The sequence below is a fragment of the Macrobrachium nipponense genome, chromosome 37 (assembly GCF_015104395.2).
Source record: "Macrobrachium nipponense isolate FS-2020 chromosome 37, ASM1510439v2, whole genome shotgun sequence".
Classification (NCBI taxonomy): Eukaryota; Metazoa; Arthropoda; class Malacostraca; order Decapoda; family Palaemonidae; genus Macrobrachium; species Macrobrachium nipponense.
Window position 1 is genome coordinate 34,560,474 of NC_061097.1, and position 20,356 is coordinate 34,580,829.

The 20,356-nt window shown below is 41.6% G+C and overlaps 2 protein-coding genes across 11 annotated transcripts in view; one reads left to right on the forward strand and one right to left on the reverse strand.

The window, feature by feature from the left end:
* Positions 1-20,356, reverse strand: part of LOC135209113 (uncharacterized) — a 330,064-nt gene that overhangs the window by 79,742 nt on the left and 229,966 nt on the right. The window lies entirely within an intron of this gene.
* The window catches only part of LOC135209108 (uncharacterized), a 23,116-nt gene continuing 3,691 nt past the window's right edge, over positions 932-20,356 (forward strand). For 2 of the 10 annotated variants that reach the window (XM_064241736.1, XM_064241737.1), the window contains exons 1-6: positions 938-1,129; positions 3,142-3,182; positions 3,710-3,899; positions 6,299-6,370; positions 7,291-7,487; positions 9,203-9,389. In XM_064241736.1, the coding sequence (XP_064097806.1) occupies positions 3,829-3,899; positions 6,299-6,370; positions 7,291-7,487; positions 9,203-9,210 (348 nt within the window). In that variant the 5' untranslated portion in view covers positions 938-1,129; positions 3,142-3,182; positions 3,710-3,828 and the 3' untranslated portion in view covers positions 9,211-9,389. Of the gene's footprint in view, positions 1,130-1,550; positions 1,625-2,239; positions 2,310-3,141; positions 3,183-3,709; positions 3,900-6,298; positions 6,371-7,290; positions 7,812-9,202; positions 9,390-10,493; positions 13,173-20,356 lie in introns of those variants that run through there. The other 8 variants (XM_064241735.1, XR_010313301.1, XR_010313300.1 and 5 more) reach the window with 8 other exon arrangements.

Sequence of the window (20,356 nt, forward strand, 5' to 3'; positions counted from 1 at the left end):
CTTCTTGCAGAAATGGCATTTTACTAGAAAATACCAGCAGAAGTGTTGGTTACATTACCTTCATAAAAGGGTGCCAATTGAATATGCATTTTGAGAACTCCACAATTGGCTATGAGATTTTAATAAATTGTTATAAATAAGTTCTGACTTGATCAAGAGCTTAATAAATAATCTAAAATATTAATAAACTGTATTCATCCTCTAGGTTCTTAGATTTTTGTCTGACACATATGTATTGTTTTATGTACAGTATACAATCATAAGCACAAGCCCAAAAAAAAGGAAAATAATTACTGTACTATATTGGTGAAATAATTAGATAAAATCAGAATAAGTTTGTTTCATTCTAACTGCCCTCTCAATTTTAGATATAGATACTAACAATTAATGTTAACTGCCCTCTCAATTTTAGATAAAGATACTTAGCAATTAATGTTACATTAACTGAAGGATTTTATTTAATGATTCAGAAATGCCTAATATATGTCATAAGCTATGATAGAGCCCTTTAATCATGTTAACAAGCAATATTAATCGATTTAGTATTCAATAATTTATAAAGAGAAGTTTATTGCAGCATAAGAATAAATTTTAACATTTAAAAAAGCCGCGCTACGCCACAACCGAGTTTTAGTTGAGGGCATGATCAAGAGATGGCGCGCATTCTGACGGGTTGGATGATGTTTTTTTTAATGGTAATAATAGTCAGTTTCCCATCTTTCGTGTATTGTCTTTGGTATAACCCTACATCGGGAGCAGGAACCTTACAAACTTTAAATGATTTCATCATATATAATAATTGAAGCATATTTATATATTTTAGATTAGATATAAATATATTAGCAATTCATCAATATAAAATAAATTATTTATTGCTGAAATTTCAATAAACAGCCTAATAGTTTTTTATTTGAAGTTCCATAGCCTCACTGTCAGTACCACATCAATGTAAGGGAGTCGGACGGCAAAATTCTTTGTCTGTCAGTATTCCGTGATCAAACAGTGTACATATCAGGCTGTTTTAATTTATTTAAGTAAGTAACGTGGGCATTGAAAATGGAGATTACATATAACTACTTGCCGAGAATTGAAGCTACGTCGCTGGTTTCCAGAGTAGTAAATACCTAAGGTTTGTTTATAAGATTTCAAAGCAAAACTTACCTACCTTATAGCCTAGTACTTAGGTAGTAACTTAATTGTTATTAAAATTTGGATAATCGATGAATTTATTTATTGCAGACTGATGAATTTATATTTTTACTATAGATAAAACATATAAATGCCCTTCAATCTCAATGGGTTTTTACCGATTAAACCCCACAGGGACTGTTGGTTTAGTCAGTTTTGTAATGAGAAATACAAAAATATTAGTTTTAGCAAAGGCATATTGGATTTAAAAACTGCCTTGAAAACATATTTTACGAAGACCTCACATGCTTATTTTAGTTCGTATGGCAGTTTCATATATCTCACTTTGTTGACGAAACTTCAATCTTTTGAATGGTATGCTTAAAGATTTCACTGTGTTCTTGTTTTGTTCTTGTTTCACCGGTTCATAATCGAGTTAAAAAAAATTGTCTTTTTTTTTTCGAGTGAATGGTCGTATTTCGGTCATCTACCCTATGTAAGTAAAGCTTCTTGAACCCATGAAATGAAAACTAGAATCATATTCTATTCCAGGTTAAAAATATCTTGATACTCATTGTTAAAACTAATAACTACAGTAGTTAGAACGATCACTGACCTAAGCTAGCCCTACTGTGAACCATGCCCTAACCTAGCTTTAACGGCCAATACTAATATTCAAATGATGTAAATAAATTGGTGAAAATCATAACATTGCATAGTATATACATTATGAAAAGATCTTTCCTTCAAACTCCTTCCTGGAGTTACAGTTGTGGGGGTACCTATTTCTACAGAAGCAGTCCGCAGGGACTGCAAGGAACGTAACCACGGATACGACATCCACTAGGGATTGGGACATCTAATGTATTTCGCAGTGTTTAGTACTGGCCCCTGGGGGTTAATTACAGTCGTCCAAATAAATATTACTTAAAATTCTTGTTCAGCAGGTAAAACTCCATAGAAAAACCACAACTGCCATAGTCTAGGCCACCGCGGATAAGTAGCCTAGATCTACCGTTGTGGGTTATGTTGAACATTATAGCCTATATATGACAGCCTAAGGTAAATGACCAGGCCACAACATAGCGGCCGCCTTCCCTGTAAAAGTACTTCAGTTCTCTGCCGTTAGCATCAGTCAAGAGTTGTGGCTCATCCAGACAGCACACGTTTCTCACTCTTAAGTATTTTCTCTTAAATTATGAAATAATGGCATAGGTAGTTAAGACAACAGGAACATCGATACTTTAGCTACTAGTCAAGTTCCATTGACAATATGACGTCAACCAGTAACTCGTAACCAGTTTATGATGCCTATGGTCAACGCCTACCACAAACCTTAGAGGCCTTAGTTTCCTTTGCTCACAGTTAAATCAAAAGGCATATAGCTTTTTCCTCTTAGGTTTCTAACAGTACAGGACACTTCTGCATGTACAGAATTCCCAAGAATGGGTCAAGGTTCAAAGCTGGCTAGCTAGCCTATTACATAGTAGAGTTTGACTCTGCCTGTCAGCCCTTAGTCATAGTTCTTCACATAATGGATTTATTTATTTGACATGTTATCTCTTCCTCATAGTGTTAGTATTCATCAACCCATATGTTTGGTTATCCTGGCAGTGAGAACATTTTGATATCTATAGAATTGAGTTGGTTGATTCTGATGAAGTAAATGTTGAATAGGCTATGAAGTCTTTGGCACTGCAATGTTATGATGTTTACTGTATTGTAGAAGTTTTATTGATTTCAGTGAGTCTAATCAGGTTAGGCCTAATGAACTTGTGAAAGTAGGACAAGGTTTGTAATACATTTTCTTGACCCACCACAAACATTTTGAAACTGTTCACCAAGCCTGTACTGGTGTTATGATTTGAGTAAAGAAGCAAGGGTCACGTGTAAGTCAGGGTACTCCTTTAGCAAAGAACATTTGTTTTAGCTTAAAATGACTAATTTTTATAAAGTAATTTGTAATTTTCCTAACATACAAAATGGGTCTTTACATATGGAATTTACTTTCAGAGCAAGCTGGAGCCTACCGTTTAACTTCTGCCTACCAAAAGGTTTGTAGATGTGTTGAAACAACAACCATTTTGCTTTTTTGACATGTAGATTGCTATTCAGTATGACCATCCTGACAGCATTCAGGCTTTATTATTATTATGATTTTTTTTTTTACTTAAAAGACATTTCTATTTCTTTTACATTCTTTCTAAATGTATAATTTTCATATGCAGTAGTATACCTGCAGTATAAGCAAGAATAATTCCAACCACATGGGTCACATGAAAAACTGATAACCCTGTAGTTGTCCTCAACCCATAATAGACCTGGAACTTATATCAAATGATACATTATTGGCAGTATAAAATTTAAAATAACAGTACATTATCTAAAGGAAAATTATTATTTTAGTATATATATGTAGCATTAATATAGCTACAGTATTTCATATGTTAAAGGCATACTATATGTGAATGTGCAAATTTCTGAATTTATGTCAAGTATGTGTCACTTGTATAATTACCCCAAGAACCATTTTCAAGTACTAGACCCTTGAACCTGCACTAACTTTCTCATACATTTTTAGAGGCCTGATGCACCAGCGGTGATCGTGGTGTAAACGTTATTCCTGGGGAGGGTGCTGCAGCATTCACCTTCTGCCATCTGTTAGGAGTATAGTTGTACAACACTCGTCATTGTCTTGGCATGAGTTGTGATCAAGAATCTGAACAGAAACCTCATAGTATACCCAAGTGCTGCTCTGAAATTCATTACAGGTAAGGGTCAACCTAAATTTAAGCAGGTCACTCACTTGTTTAAGTCCTTGGTCAATTCCAGCCCTTATTGAAATAATTCTTTAAGTAAGGCCATGCTAGTTTTGAAATTAAGTAATCATCAAAATTTATGTGTTATATGTCTTGGAATCTAGTACTCTATTGACTGTGTCATCAGTTCTTGTATATCTTTGGAAGTATTAAGTTTGTAATATGCATTGGTGCTAGGAAAGCCATTAACCATTTAAAAGTTAATAATTTAGCTTTATCCAGAATAGTTTAGTGTTTAAAGCGAGTATTGATAGCCAGTTTTAAAGGCTTATGTTTTCCATTATGCTTTTCATGTTTTAATGATGACCTATCATAATTTCAGGTGATTACTGAACTAAATTAGACATACGTTGTATCCGCTAGTTTCTAACTGTAGTTGTAAAGTCTTCAGGACCACAGACAGTTAATGAGAGCCTCATGAGTTTATGTATAAGTTAATGTTTACTTGAGGGAAATTTTTCTGTGTATGTTTGTATATAAATACGTACTAGTTAATTATGTTTTGTGTGTTTCCTTGGTGCTTATAGTTTACGAGTATTTTGGTGTGTGTATTAAAATATTTAGTTCATGGCGACCATGACAGGACAGTAGCTAGAGGTAATTAAAAGGCTCTTGAAATTAGATTGTGCTCATGTAGCTGTAATTCACTCTCTTGGTTTGCATTTGTGGTCATTGCTTTTTTTTCTTTTGTCAGGTAACATTTTTATCATGCCTAAATTACATCAGCTCATTGCTACTCAGAGAAAGGCTCTTTGTAAGAAGGTAGCAGATGCTTTTAATAAGTCGGGTTCCTATGCAGCTTTCACTGCACGGTCTGCACCTCAGAAAGTATCTGAAAAGGGTCACCTATTCAGCTACCAGAAGGGTTTGTTTGACTTAGATTCTAAAATTCAAAATTTAAAGTTCAGGATAGTAGTTTCAGAAACTGATTTAGAAAGGAAGGGAATTTTTAGCTTACTGTGATTACTTGGATGAGGTTTGAGAGATGTTTACCCTTACTAGAATTCATTCCTTCCCATAGTGTCACAGACACTGCTCTTAGTTTACTAAAGCAGCCAACGACGCCCCTCTCAGAGATTAATAGCACTGAAAATTAGCTCAACAATTGAAACCTGCCAAACCGGGGCCAAAAAGCCAAAACCACACCTTAACAAGTGTAACTGGCCACTACTACTATGTTTATAAGTATTCTTAAAGGGTTTAATTACTTATGCTTAAACAGCAAGCTGCAGGTCGTGCTAAAATTTTGCTGAATTCCGTTGAAGCAGATAAAGAAAGTTACTAATATGCCAAGTTGCTTTTGATCAAAGCTTTTGCTTCTGAGAGGTCAGGAAGTCCTCTACCTACTTAGGAATTTATGCAAGTCTGTTAAGGTTTTGCAAATATCCTCGGATGATTTTTTTACCTAATTTGCTTTGTTAGTTTTGGATGATGATTTTAGAAAAGAGTTACGTAATGCAAATTACTAATAAGACTTCTCCCTCTATACATGGAATTTGGATAACTTTCGTAGGTTTGAGAGGTATGAAAATTCAAGAAGTTATAAAATGGAAGTCCTTCATAACATTCGGTATCTTGTAATAGTAGTATTGAAATAACAGCTAGTTTGGCAGTCAAAGTGCATTTTCATAGGAACAAAGTTGAACCTAGTTGTTTGTTATGTTTGAAGGTCTATGGTAAGGATGATAATCATGTACATATAAATTGTATGTAATTTCCAAACCCGTAGTATAAAGTAGATAAATTGAAGTGCATGCATTTTAAATGTTGTTTGAAATATGCTAGTTTTTTGCATCCCATAGCTTAATGTAAATTTAGGTTTAAACAAAAATATTCTAAAATGTTTTGGGTGTTTTCTTTTTTGTGTACCAAGGATAATTCACAAGATTGTAAGACAAAGTGAAGAGACCAGAACAAGCACAGAAACTAACAATGGGGTAATAGTATTCTCTAATTTTTTAGTGAATCTCTTCTTCCTGTTTTTACTTTTGGTATCTTTAGACAAGAAAGCCTTTATAGGGGCATAAAAGTGGTTCTCAGTGCTGTACTTTTCTTTGACAGAAATTGACACTCATAACTTTAAGACAGTTAAAAATGTTAATCTTACAACTCATGGTTTCAGTGGTGTTGAAAACTATATTAGTAAAGTAGTTTAGGTTCCCATTAAACTAGGAAACTAGTCGTAATTTCCAGCCATGTTTATTTCTGAAATAAGGATTAAGTTGAATTTACTGATGCTCGGCACGATTGTGATTGTGAATGTCTGTTGTGTAATGAATATTCATTGTCTGAGGTGGTTCTTCATTTAAATATCTGTGAAGTCAAGGATATTGAAATTTTGTTTGGTTCAGATGCTGCTCACCTGGCTGGAAGGGACAGTCTGTCAGTGTAGGTATGAAGATTCACCAATTGGCATCTTGCTGGTAAGCAATTTTCATAAATTGGTTGATAATTTGTTTTTGCCACAGCCTTCTATTACAGTTAGTGCTAGCATTCCTTGCTCACTTAGCATGGAGTCTTTTGTTAATGTCCAAACTCACTCAGTTTTTGTTGCAGATTCTGTTATCTCTACTCTTGATGACGAGGTCCAAAAGGTAATCACTATTGTTACTACTTACAAAGTAATATAACAAAGTAAGATAGATGAAGACATGAAAACACAGACCCTGAAACTACTAAGTTATTTGGTTTGAAATGGGACATAGTGAGAGATGAAATATTTACAAGGCCTATTTTTCTTGAGGGCAAGGCAACTACTAAATTTGCCGTTTTGGGCAGCCGTTCGTTTATGCACAGGCTTCAGTGCAATAAAAGCCTAGGTTGGTATGGATTGTTCCCATCAAAGATTCAACATAATGGTGTGATATATCCAAACACGCTAATGCTTCTCCTCCCATTAAGATAGGTAGGTATATCGGACCAAGGAATGGTAGTTGTAAGATTATGGCTTATAATAGTGCTAGTCAATACTTAAATGGTACAGTAATTTTTTTGCAGCACATTGAATTGGGTAAGGTTAGTTTTGTTGAAGCTAAGAACTGTATTGTTAACACTTGGTTGAAGAATAAGGAAATTCCTTCATTAGAGTTACATACCATTGTTTTGAGTGTTGAAACACTCATGGAACAGCAGAGAGATCTCTTAGGACCTTCATGTAGGAAACTGTTAATATTATGGAAGTGGTTCTCTATACGTACTGATTCTCCTTGTGCATTGCATTGGCTTAATGCTTCAACTCAGAAATTAGATAAAATGCAAAAGTATTTAGCTTTAGTAACGAATAGAATTGGGAATATTCAAAAGATATGTCAATGATTGCCAATAAGGTTTTGTTTCATTTCAGGAAAGGACAATCCGACTATGTTACTAAGTGCTTCTCTCACAAACAGTTGCCTACAACAAATTTTCTCATTAGTTGTGATATGCAGTTGGATGACTTTCATTGTGGAGAACAGGAAATGTCCCTCATTATTCCAAATCCTATGACTTACAAACTCGGTGCTTCTCCAGTTTTAGTACACCTTCAGAACTACTTTCAGAGTAAGAACCATTTTAATCTGAAGGCTATTCGAACCTCATTACTCCGCTGAATATTTTTTTGATGAAAAAGTCATTCTTAGGGTTAAAGGTAAATTTAGGGGGTTTGTTACTATTTTACTGCCAAGAGAGACTGTTTTGACAATGCTGATTATTCTTGATGTTATTGAGTTCAAGCTGAAATTTGCCATCAATTTCATATCATAAAGCATTTTTCAAACAAACCAAAAAGCATTAAAGCAATGTGTGCATTGTAGGCATTTTAGTAGTAGAATTTTCAAATAAAGTCAAGAGTTCGTATAGGGAATTCAGGTCTAATCTATATCATGTGGGTCCTTTCAACTGGTCAGGAAGAATTAATGAAGCGCAAAAAGTATGGGTATTATGTATTGCTTGTACTTGGAGTAATGCTGTGAATCTTAAAATCTGCAATGGTCTTAGTGTAAAGGAATTTCTGCGTTCCTTTCAGCTCCATTATTTTGATTATAGAATCCCTGAATTGTGTATTAAGTGATATGGGGAAAACTTATAGCTGGGGCTAATGTGATGCAGAACCTTTAAAGGATGCAGTAAGCTTGGATCTCGTTGAAGTTTATGTCAAACTGGTTAAGACATTGTTGTTTGGGAGTAAATAAACTAGTTTTATTTGAATTTATTGTATGTCACACTATCCACCTTATTAATAGGTGACCAGTAGCATTTAGAGAATCCCTTAAAGAAGGAGATTTTGACCATGTACCTGAACCAATTACACCTGAGAAATTGTTAAGAGCTATGAACTGACTTCTCTTGATCTTATTCCAGAATTATAGGGTATACCTCATGAGGATCCTCACTGGCAACCATGTGTAAATCCCCAACAGGTCAAAGATTAGTATATGAAATAAAAGAAAGCCAGAAATGATCTTGTCCGTAATTATCATTCCATTTCTGAGTAGGCAGTCCCCGGCTTACGACGGGTTCCGTTCTTGAGATGCGTAGTAAGCCGAAAATCATTGTAAGCCGGAACATTGTAAAAAATCCTAAGAAAACCTTATTTTAATGCTTTGGGTGCATTCAAAACTATGTAAACTGCATTCTTCTTGCATTTTTCATAAAAAACCTTCAAATATTGATTATTTTGCCTTTTTGGAGTCATTTCTTCTGCCAGACCAGTGTTGTAGGCGCCATAACCCTGGAACATGCGTCGTAAACCTGGAAATAATTTCTGATAAATATAATTGAAAAGTGTTGCAACCTCGGAACGTTGTAAGCCAGGGACTGCCTGTACACTTATTAACCAAGCTGTTGATAAAAAGGATAGATACAAATGTTTTGTAAAAGAATTTGAATTCAACAGTGACGTTACAGGAGTATTGATACTAAATGGTGCTTCCAGAGAAATTCTTAAAACATATTACAACACTGATTCCTTTTCTGGAAAGATCAGATGATCAAGAAATTTCAGGGGTAGAGGATGATTCAAGTTGACCTTTAGCTAAGGCTGCTCCATGTAAAAGAGAGGCTGCTATAGTTAGTGAACAGAAAACACTGTAGATTTTGAATGAGTGAAGAATTAGTATCTACTAAATTTATTTTAATGAGATGCAGTTTTTGTTTTAAAGAAAAAATTGCTTCTCTAGTGATGGGCTAAAGCAGTTATTTTAGTACATGGAGTTTTTAATCCTTCTTTCTGCCAATAGGACCTAGAAGGAACTGATTTTCTCATACATTTTTAGAAACCTGATGTACCAGCAATGATAGTGGTGTGAACCTTATTCCTGGGGAGTGTGCTGCAGTGTTTACAGTGCACCGTCTGTTCGAAGTAGTTCTAGAACGCTCGTCATCATCTTGGCTTAAGTCGTGATTAAGAGTTTGAACATAACCTCATAGTTTACCTATGCGCCGCTCTGGAATTCATTACAGGTAAGGGTCAACCTGAAAGCAGGTCTCTGGTTAAGCCCTTGGTAAATTCCAGCCCTTATTGAAATGATTCTTAAAGTAAGGGCTTGCTAGTCTTGAAATTAAGTACTCATCAAAATTTACGTGTCTTATGTCTTGAAATCTGTTACTCTAGTGACTGTTATCAGTTCTTATATATATCTTTGGAAGTTGTTACATTTGTAATATCCATTGGTACTAGGACAGCCATTAACCATTTTAAAGTGAATAATTCATCTTTAATATGATGAGTTAAGTGTTAAAAGCAAGTATGGAAAGGCAATCTTAAAGGTTTATGTTTTTCATTACGCTTTTCATGTTCTAATGATGACCTATCATAATTTCATGTGACTCGAGCTAAATTAGGCATACACCGTGTACCCGCTACTTCACAAACTGTTAATGGGAGCCTCTTGAGTTTATTTAGATGTTAATGTTTACTTACAGAAATTTCTCACTGTAGGTTTGTATATACAGTACTGGTTAATTATGTTTTGTGTTTCTAGTGCCTATAGTTTGAGTATTTTGGTGTGTCTAGTACAATATTTAATTTATTATTTACAAGAAAGTGGGGCACATTGAAAAAATTAAAGTTTTCTCAACTTTACTAAAATAAAAATAAAACCTCTGCGATGATTGTTTAGAAAAATAATTGCTGTACAAAAATGTGGCCCGTAGGCTGTTTCAAACACAACAATAAAAATATTTACATAGAAAACATCAAAACAGCTATACTTCTGATACTTTAGATAAAAATAACTATCACACAGTTTTTGGGGCACATTTGTCTATTAAAAGGACACATGCATCACTTTTTTGAAGTCCCTGTGTTTGACAAATGCACATTCACTACTGTCCCATTAGCATACAGGACAAAAAGGCTTTCATCTTCCAGACTGGCACTACACAAACTAAGTGGTTCCTCACATTTACTGAAACAATGAAAAGAAATATATAAGATTAAAGATCACAGGAATGCTCAAAATTATTTACTATGTACAAATAAACATAAGTTAAACATAGGCTAAAAATGACAAATTTTTATCTTGGCATACAATCCTGAGGTCTTTACATATGATTTACTTTCAGCATGGATATTGGTAAGCCCAAGACTTAAATCATGGATGCGAAAGACATCCCCCTAGAGGCCAACAGCATCTGAAATTCTTAGGTCCAAGTACTGACTTAGCCCCAACATTTCTAACCATGGACGCGAAAGACAACCCCTAGATGTCAACAGCACCAAGTGTTCCCATGAGGTCACCCATCCAAGTAATGCCCAATCATTGCTAAACTTTGCTGGCCAATGGCTGTTATGCCCACAGTCCGTAAAGACAGAGCCAACAGTGTCGAGATTGAAGGACTAACCTGACCGTCTTTAATCGACCAATTCTTTCAAACGTCGAGGCATCAAGACATGCCCTGGCCATGGCAACGTTTTCGAGCAGGAATACGAAGGAATGAAGAAACATCCACATACTTGACCATCACACAGGCTAAGTAAAAGAAATTCCAAGTCTATGTCCATAGAGAGGGGGCAAAAACAACCAGTGTTGTATCTCAGTTGTGCAGTAATTGTAGACAGCAGTGGAACATCCATTTGAAAGTACAATGCCTGCACAGACATGACCATTTGCACAGACATTTTCATCTTGTAGAGTGAATCTTGGCTAAGGATAATCAGAAAACTGCATTAACATAAAAAAAAAATAAAAAATCACGGCCATGCAATATTTAGACAAAAGCAAGGCTACATCTGCCTAACCCAGGCAACTCATACAATATGAAGCAAAAAAACTAGGTCGTGCAACAACATTGCACAGCTATGAATTCTTCCTTCCATGTAAAGTGAATCTTCAGCTTGGATGTTTGGAAACTGCAGCGCCATTGCTGAAAAGGGCAACCAGGAACTGTTCTTGAAGGAAAAAGCACTGAAGAGAAGTCCTAGTATGTTAAGAACTACTCTGACACTTCAGAAACACTTGTCTGTGTTCCGAAGGGCAATGAAAGGAAGGGGAAAGACTACAATCTGTGCAAGAGCAGCACCACTGACAGCAGACACATGGTGAGGGAGGTACATCTGGGGAACCCGTGTCCATGGTCTACAGCAAAGATGAAGGAGAAGGCTCAACTTCTGCAAACCCAACATCAAAGGAGAAGGCTCAACTAATACAAATCCAACGTCGAAGGAGAAGGCTCGACTAATGCAAATCTAACATCGAAGGAGAAGGCTCGACTTCTGGAAATCCAACATCGAAATCTGGGAGGGGGAAGAAGTAGCTCTTGAAGTTATGAACCACGGCAACGAAGTGTGCACACACCCAAACCAAAATGCATGGCTGAACGTGGCTCGTTGGGCGCAGCTCCAATGGTGGGTCGTCTTCCTCCAATCACAATGTATTCTTCCATCCAATATCTCTAGAAGGGAAGAAAGGTGGAGAAACTGCGATACATCATACGACGAAGAAAAAAGTATGGGGGGGGGTGAAGGAACTTCATCAAGGAAAGCTTCCCAAGACTTCTCTTCCTTCAATACAGGAACGAGAGGGGAGGCAGAGTAGAAATGCCCGATCCCTCTCCCCCCACACTCCCAAGAGGGAGCAAGAACCAGCGACAGGAATCATAGACAGAACTGCTACTGGTCTTGGAGACGACTTGTCGAAATCAGAAACTGTCTAAAGGACCTGCAACATCAACCTCAGCTTCTTGCTCGTGATGAGAGGGGGGATCCATGCTGGAAGGTCTCATATGACAGTTACAAAACCACCACACTGAAGCAAAAGAACCCTCCTATATCTCAATGTTTCTCAATCTCTACTTTATCTGAAAAGACTAAAACATTACAACGTTCCAAGTTATTGTGTAATCGTAAGAAAAACTTGGCTTGTTCAGTGAGAAAACACTTCAGAACAAACAGAAAAAGGATGTAAAATAAGGATTTTTGATATAATGACGTTGAGAAATGTCCAAAAATAGAACAGTTGGTGCCCGTATCCCTTAGCACTTATGCCTAAAGTTATATATATATACGTATATATATAACTGTTGAGCTATATGATGGTTTCCCTTCTGAACTCCTACATCCACAGAATGGACTATACCTCAAGTTATATATAAAGCTGTTGAGCTATATGATGGTTTCCCTTCCAAAATCCTACATCCACAGAATGGTCCATTTCTTTTGGAGATTTCAATTACTTACGAAGGATTCAGGACCCTACAGCAGCCTGAATGAAAAGTAAGGATACCCACAATGTCAATAATGCTAAAAACTTGCAAATGTTTTGGCAAATACACAAATATCCTAGTGCAATTTCCTTTATCTATTCTTTACTCATTATCTTATTACTACCAATTATTAATCCATTTCACTGAGCAGGAAGAAGCAAACTGGCAATGAACTCAAAAAGTAAACGTGTCGTATAGAAACCATGAGCATTAAAATGGATATTATCACTTTAAGTAGTTTAACTTGAGTCATCATTCTGATAAAAAAGCAGTAGTTTAACTTGAGTCACCAGTCTGGTCAAAAAATGACAATTTGTCCAAAATTGCATTTTTCCTAACTATACAAACCTGAGGTCCTTTTACAATAGGAAGGTACTAGCGGCAGCTGGATAGGTCGTAAGCTTTCGAACAAGGGGTTCGGTAGTTAACTGCTTGTCCGACAGGCGCGCGCGCGCGACTGGGAGGTAAACAAATCACTTTTGCTTTTGGCCCAAGCAAAAACTGCAGAGTGAGGGGTGGCATGAGGTGGGACTATGTGTAAAAGGACCTCAGGTTTGTATAGTTAGGAAAAATGCAATTTTGGGACAAATTGTCATTTGTTCCGACACGGCATACAAACCTTTCGGTCCTTTTCCACAATAGGAAGACTCACTTCTTGGTGGGAGGAATCTGAGTCTTTTGTGAACAGACTGGTGTTCGCCCAACCTTGGAATGCCTCCCTGGTCGTAAGAGCGAGGGAGGGATCCAAGCCTCTGTCCGATTGATCGGGTGTGCACCGCAGGATCAATGGTCCAAACCGACCTCTGGACCAAGTACTAAGAAGAGAAGGCAAGCGTATCTCTTCGTACCAGCAAACAAGAACAAGTTCCTATTTGCAAGAGGCAACATAAAGTTATGGTTTGTCTCTTGTTGGCATCCACTTCCCCCCCACCCCCCCCTTGTAGGAGGAAGTGGGTGGATATTCGCTCCCATCCCTAGTGAAAGGGATAGGATGGGGCTCTGTCGAGTAGCTCACCGGCATCTCGTCCTTATCCAGCAAGGTGATGACCGTATCCCATCTACCCACAGGTAGAGGGGGAGAAAAAGATAGGAAGAGAAGCCAGTCACTCTCTCATTCACTTATTCTATTCTTACAGTCACACCAGGACTCGATGCTGTTCAGCCTGCTAGGGTCTGGGTTAGCTACACAACGTGTTGAGCAGCCACCACGGGTCCCAAGGAAAACGATCCAAGGACCTGTGGGCAATATCCAAAAGGTAGAAGGAGGTGCCAGTGGTCTGGTTGTACCAGACCCCTGCCTTCAGTACCTGCGCCACGGAGAAGTTCTTGTGTAACTCGAGGGAGTGTACTTCTAGGTCATCTTGGTGCTGACGAAGAGTCTTCACACTCAGCCTGGGATGTCGAGTTCTTCAGAAAGCGCGGTCGCGCTTTCACAGGACAAAGCAGCATCTCCTTCGCATCGAAAGGCGGTGAAGTCCATTAGGGAGGGGATTGTGAAGGACTCTAACCGATCGTCAGGAACCGAAGGGTTCAGAGTCTTCGCTACGAATTCGGTACGAAATCGAGCGTCACGAATCCCCATCCCCTGGATGCTTGACTTCGCAGGAAAAGTCATGCAATTACCTCAGAGGAAAAGAAGGGAATGGTCGTATGACCTATCCCTCTTCTCGACTTCGGTGATGTCCTGTACCCATACTGGTCTATCCGTCTGCAGCGAAGTTGTTCTTCTCGGTAGTGGATAGGACACCGACACTCAATGGTGGTGTCGAATGGTATGGGTACTGTGACAAGCCGTTAGGACGAAGAAAAGACTGTTATGGAACAACCGAACTAAGTCCACAGCTTAGTTCGTAACAGACTTGGGCGCTCTGACAGCTGCCGACTGACTGCGTTTCGGTAGGAGGCAAGTTGTCCAAGCACCCGAGCAAGTCACGTGACCTTCCGCCTTAAAAGGGTTATGCCAAGAGACTAAACAAATAATTTGTTCGTCACCGATGCCAGAAGGCAAGGTGATGACTCTCTTAAGGCATGTGCCCAACAGAGGCGAAAGTCAATTGCCTTCTAGCAGACCGAGGTGCCCTGATGGGCAAGATATCTCATAGTATAGTTGATTCTCGGCTAAGGAGAAACAACACTAAGTGTCGTTGAAACGGAAGAAGGATTCTCAAGATTCTGAACCTGTGCTACAAAGACTGAGAACGCTAACCGCTATTCATTGCTGTCCGGTGAGGATCGTAGTTGCAATAAAAGCGGAGCGCTTTTCAGTAATGAAGACAGGAAATACTGCCTGAAGAACTGCTTCTCATGGGCTGAACATTTGGAAGTAGAGCTGTCAGGTCGGAGAGTAGGCGATGTCTTCTGACATATCTGTTAATTCGGGGCGAGCAATGAATAATTGCACACCTACGAATACGAGATATTTTGAAGACAAACTCAGATGTCTGCAAAAATCATTCGCATTATCGCGGTGCGATGCAGCGGGTGACTAGTATACAGACTTCTGTTACCGTGCGGTAAACAGAAAGATGAAAGAGTCCAAGAGATATCTCTGTTGAAAATTCTCGCAATGTCGAAGGTGATGAAATCGAGCGTCACAGCAGTAGATGGTCCTTCATTATTGCGAGAATCCCCGTTAATCAGAGACCTAAGTCCATGATTGTTGGGCAGAGATACGGTTCGGTAGTCAATCAAACCAGGGGAGAGAGAGACGTAACCGACCGTGCATCTCCGAGACCTAGCTGATACTGAGCCGCTATCAGGCAGTTCAATACGCAGTAGCTCTCGGTGACTCGTCATCCTGAGTTGCCAGGTAATCCATTATTCCACGAAGGAATGCGTTCGGCTAGAACCATCGAGCATAAAGAATACGCTCGAGCAATTATATTTAACCGAAACGGATTTCGGTAAATACAAAAGCTGATTTGGTGTTGTCATGACAATACCAAGTATCTAAAATCGAAACAGATAACTGCTGGGAAGTTGCAGGCAACCCCGAGTTGCAGTTCAATTAAGATACAATTCATCTCGGTCACAAACCGTAGAGTTAACTACGGTATGCGCCTACCCCCCGGACAATTCAACTGTTAAAAGAATCATGTCGCGAGGGTAATATACGTAGTATATTTGTAGGTTCTGTACCACGGCCTCCATCCTAAATTCTTTTCCTCTCGAGGAATGAGAATAAGGATTGGAGATCGACCACCTTCGTTCTCTAGTCAAGAGAGTGAAGGAGAAGTCTTTCCCAAAGGAAAGCTTCAATGGTGAACAGAAATACCGAAGACGATAGTTCAAGCCAAAACTGGAAGTTCCGTCCGTTATTCTCTATTCCAGGGTTAATCGCCCTACTGTGAGATACTCTTCTTTCAGCAGCAGTCTTCTTCCAATGCTAGAAATTACAGGAATTCGAGCCATAAGCCGAGGTTCCCGATTATCGTGTAACAATTATCGGGGATTCTCGCTCACTTTGGACCGTGGTTCTCGCCTAAGTGTTTGGAGATCGTAAAAAACTCGAACACTCTGAGTGCGCTAGAAATTCCGTAGAATTCTAAGCACTCTGCGAAACCCCCCACCGAATTCGTCAAACGATATCGGCTGGTGATCCTCCCGATTCCCGTAGAAATCGAGAAAGGGGCAGGATCCCTCCTCAACGACCGGGGCTTACGTCAGGTAGGACCCGAAGGTCCCCCCGGTAGCGCAGCCCCTAACGTGGGATCTTACAGAGAAATCTCTGTAGGATCCCTCCCCTTTCCCTCGTAGCCGTAAGGAGAGAGGGAATGGGGGAGGAATTGGATACTGGCTCGCCTTCCCAGCGGAACTAGCAGTTGGAGAAGAAAGGAGCAGCCATCGCCTTACGGCGATGGCCTCTCAGAGCCTGGGAAAACGTATCGTCAGGATAAAACGTTTTCCCGAGGAGGGTTACGAACCCATACTGTAGGTTAAGGGTCTGCCGCCACTGTGAACGTCGTCTGGGTGGGGCTGATCGACACCTGACAGGAGAGAGCCGATACCGTCCTTCGACTCATTCCAGTCCTCGTTCGAGGTCGAAACCTCAGGAGGACCGAAGGGGTATTCAAATACGTGTCCGAAGACACGTAGAAAAACGCGCCTCTGTCGCAGTAGAGGAGGTGAAGTAGCTTGTTCGACTGGCCAAAACTGAGAGAGCCTTCTTGTCCGGAGACGAGAGACTACCTGGTTCAACACAGTCGGCAAGCTCCGATCGCGGCAGACCCACCGTCGATTTGGGTTCCCTCTCGGGCCCCAAAACGACTCGAGCCGAGACGTGGCTCTGCTGGTGGGAGCGGCAGATCCTTCCCCGAGGTCGTTGTGCTGACGAATCAGCGCCATAACCTCGGCAAAGTTCCTCTGGATCTCGGAAGTCACAGCATCTTGCAGAGTGGGACCGTTTAAGCCCTTCGAACAAGAGCATATTCCGAGAACCTTCCTCCTAAGAAGGGGGAACAGCGACAGCCCTCTCGGTCTTCTCCATCCACTTGCGCATACGTCCTGGCCGGTCCAAGAACCGTGCCTGGCACGTAGGGCGTCGTGGTGGGATCATGAGGGGCGCACCCCTCACGATCACTCCTCAATACCTCGCTCCTCCCGGTGTAACCCGAGGAGGTTGAAGGTACGGAGAGGCAGACCTGACGCTCCCTCCTCGCTCGCTGGCAGAACCAGCAGGCTTGGAGGGCTGCAGGCGATCGTCAACCCGCGGTGGCGATCGAGCTGCAGGCCTGGTCGAACCGTCTCGCTGTGGAGAACGGCTGGACTGAGCACAGCATCCCGATCTCGAGTGTCAGAAGAGCTGGTGCTGGTTGCCGTACCCGATCGCTCTCTGTGAGAGCGACGGTCAGGCGACCTGCAGGCTCCACTGTCACAGTAAGACCGGTGCTTGTCCTCACGGCACGTCACGTCGCTGGTTCCAGCCGTGGCTGGCACCAGCGAACGGGAGGACCTCAGCCCGTGGCCGGTCGTGGACCGTCACGTCCCCGGGTAGCCAGCTGGTCGCCGCGAGAGCGAGAGCTGGCTCTTGGTGAGAGTCGCTTTTGTGAGCGGCTGTCACCAGTCTTCCGCCCCGTGCCGTGAACCTGACGCTGAGCGGTACTCAGAGGTCTGGTTCCTGGCTGCACGGTCGCTGGTAGGCGACCGTACACTCAGTACCTCCCTTGCGAACGAAGGCGTTGAGGCCGAGACGGACCCTGATGCAGTGGCAGAACCACTGACACCAGGCGAGGAAGTACCGGTGTTAGCCGGTACCCCTCTGGTCCCCGTAGTCTTCTTCCTTGCGGAAGAAGAAGAACGGGCCCCGCTCCCGAAGGGAGGGCAGGAGGACCAGCGGAAGGAACCCTCCCGTCCCACCGAGGTGAGACGGGTCCCGAGAAGCTCTCGCGGGGAGACTTCTTAGGAGGGAGGAGGCAACCTTCTTCTTCCTCGGCTGTGAGCCTTAGAAGTCGAAGGGAAGAGGCGGCAGCCGACGACGATGAAGAAGATGAAGACGACGACGACGACACCTTCCTCCTCTTCTTCGTCCCACTTCCTCAGGACAGACGTAAGATCTGCTATCCAGGGCGGAGCCGGGGCTGCTGTAGCCGAAGCCACAGGGCCCGGACGCACCTGTACAGACAGACCAAAGTCTGGGGTAGTACCACCACGAACAGGGACGACGTCAGCAGGTATGGGCATCTCAGGAACAGCAGGCACAGCCAGCACATCATCGGTAGGGACAGCCAGCGCAGCAACGCAGGGACAGCCAGCGCAGCAACGGCAGGGACAGCCAGCGCAGCAACTGCCATGGACAGTCAGCCCAGAATCGGCAGGTACGGCAGGCAGCACCGGAAACACAGGAAGTGGAGCAGCAGCCAGCAACATCCTGGTACCGGGCGGCAGGTCCAGGGCGGGGCGAGCTCTAGGGCAGCGGAAGATCGTGGTCGCGGCAGCGCGGCAACACAGCGGCGGCGGCACGCTCTCGGTACGGCGAACGGCACTTCACAGCGGCTGTAGGCAAGACTGTTACCACGTGAGGCGAGTACACCAGGTGAGGAGGGACGTCGTCACCTGGAGCGTGGTCACCACTCCATGGGTGACCGCAGTAGGCCCAGACATAGAACCGCAGCCCCTGGACACTAGCACGCCCTGCAAAATGGAAGGACGCCCATACCTCACCAAGGTCCACCCTCGTGGCAGTAGCACCTGCGGAAATAACAGTAGTAGCGATTAGTGGGGGGGAAGTCCCCTCGCGCGGGGGGTGAGCCCTCTCCGAACGAGTGGAAAGACCCCGAATACAATTGTACATCGGGCACCGAGCGCCCTCCCCCACGCTCGACGGATCGGGACGAGGAGAAGAACGCAGATAACCTCCCCCCCAAGGGGAAGGGCCATCTGTGGGAGCTGAGGGGGGGGGGGGGGTCTCGTTCCCCACCCCCGCACAGCACCCATGTACCCAACAATAATAATAAGAGCCCGAGAGCAATCGTGCCCTCGGCCCGAATGCAAGGGCATAAGGATCAATTCCCTGACTGAGCGGAACTTGAACCAAATAAAAATTGATGCAATCAATAATAAAAGGAATAAAATGAAAAAGAATCTTGCATTACGATTCACTTCACAATGATAAAAGGGCTCAGATCGAGGCGCATTTGCGCCCTCGGTACCGAGCGCAAGGGTAAAAGGATCCATTCCCGATTATGAATGGAAACCTTGATCCATAATGAATTGATGCAATCAAAACATATATGAAATGAAAAAGAATACTGCGCTTGCGATTTCACTTCATACAAATAAAAGGGGAAGGATCAATTCCCGGGAAATAGCGGAAACATTGATCCAAGTAAACAATGCAATCTCAATAAAATATGAAAATGAAATAGAACTGCACTTGCGATTTCACTTCATTCAAATAAAAAGGGGAAAGGATCAATTTCTGGGTAAGCTCGGAAACTGATCCAAAATGAGTATTGCTACAATCAAAATAATATATATGAAATGAAAAAGAATACTGTACTTGCGATTCCATTCCATACAGAATAAGTTTTTCGTGCCGAGCGCATTCGCTCGGCAACGAGCATACAGGTAAAAAAAAATATAAATGAAAAGAGCACTTACTTACGATTTTCATCTACACATTTCCAACCAAAATATACGCTCGGAGCGAGCGCTCTCCCACCCTCGGCACCGAGCATACAACAATACGAGGATCATTTCTGGGAAAATGAATTCCCGCACTTACGCCCTTCAGTCCCGGCACTCGGGTAATCGGAGGGCGTGGTGAAACCAAGATCCTTTAATTCACAATTGAATTCAATGGAAATAAATATGAAATGATTGTACTTACAATTCAGTTTCACTAGATAAATAGAAAAAGAAAAACACAACCATGCGAAAGCAACGACGATGAAGCGGGCAGAGAGCGATGATACACGTCCACACGCCAGCAGGCCGAAAGCAAAAAGTGATTTGTTTACCTCCCAGTCGCGCGCGCGCGCCTGTCGGACAAGCAGTTAACTACCGAACCCCTTGTTCGAAAGCTTACGACCTATCCAGCCGCCGCTAGTACCTTCCTATTGTAAAAGGACCGAAGGTTTGTATGCCGTGTCGGAACAAACAATAGTTTAACTTGAGTCACCAATCTGGTCAAAAAGCATGTGATAATCTTCAGCAGAAGTTAGCTTAACTAAATTGTAATCATATACAGAACACTGTAGAGGGTACTGAACGTTCATTGCAGTATT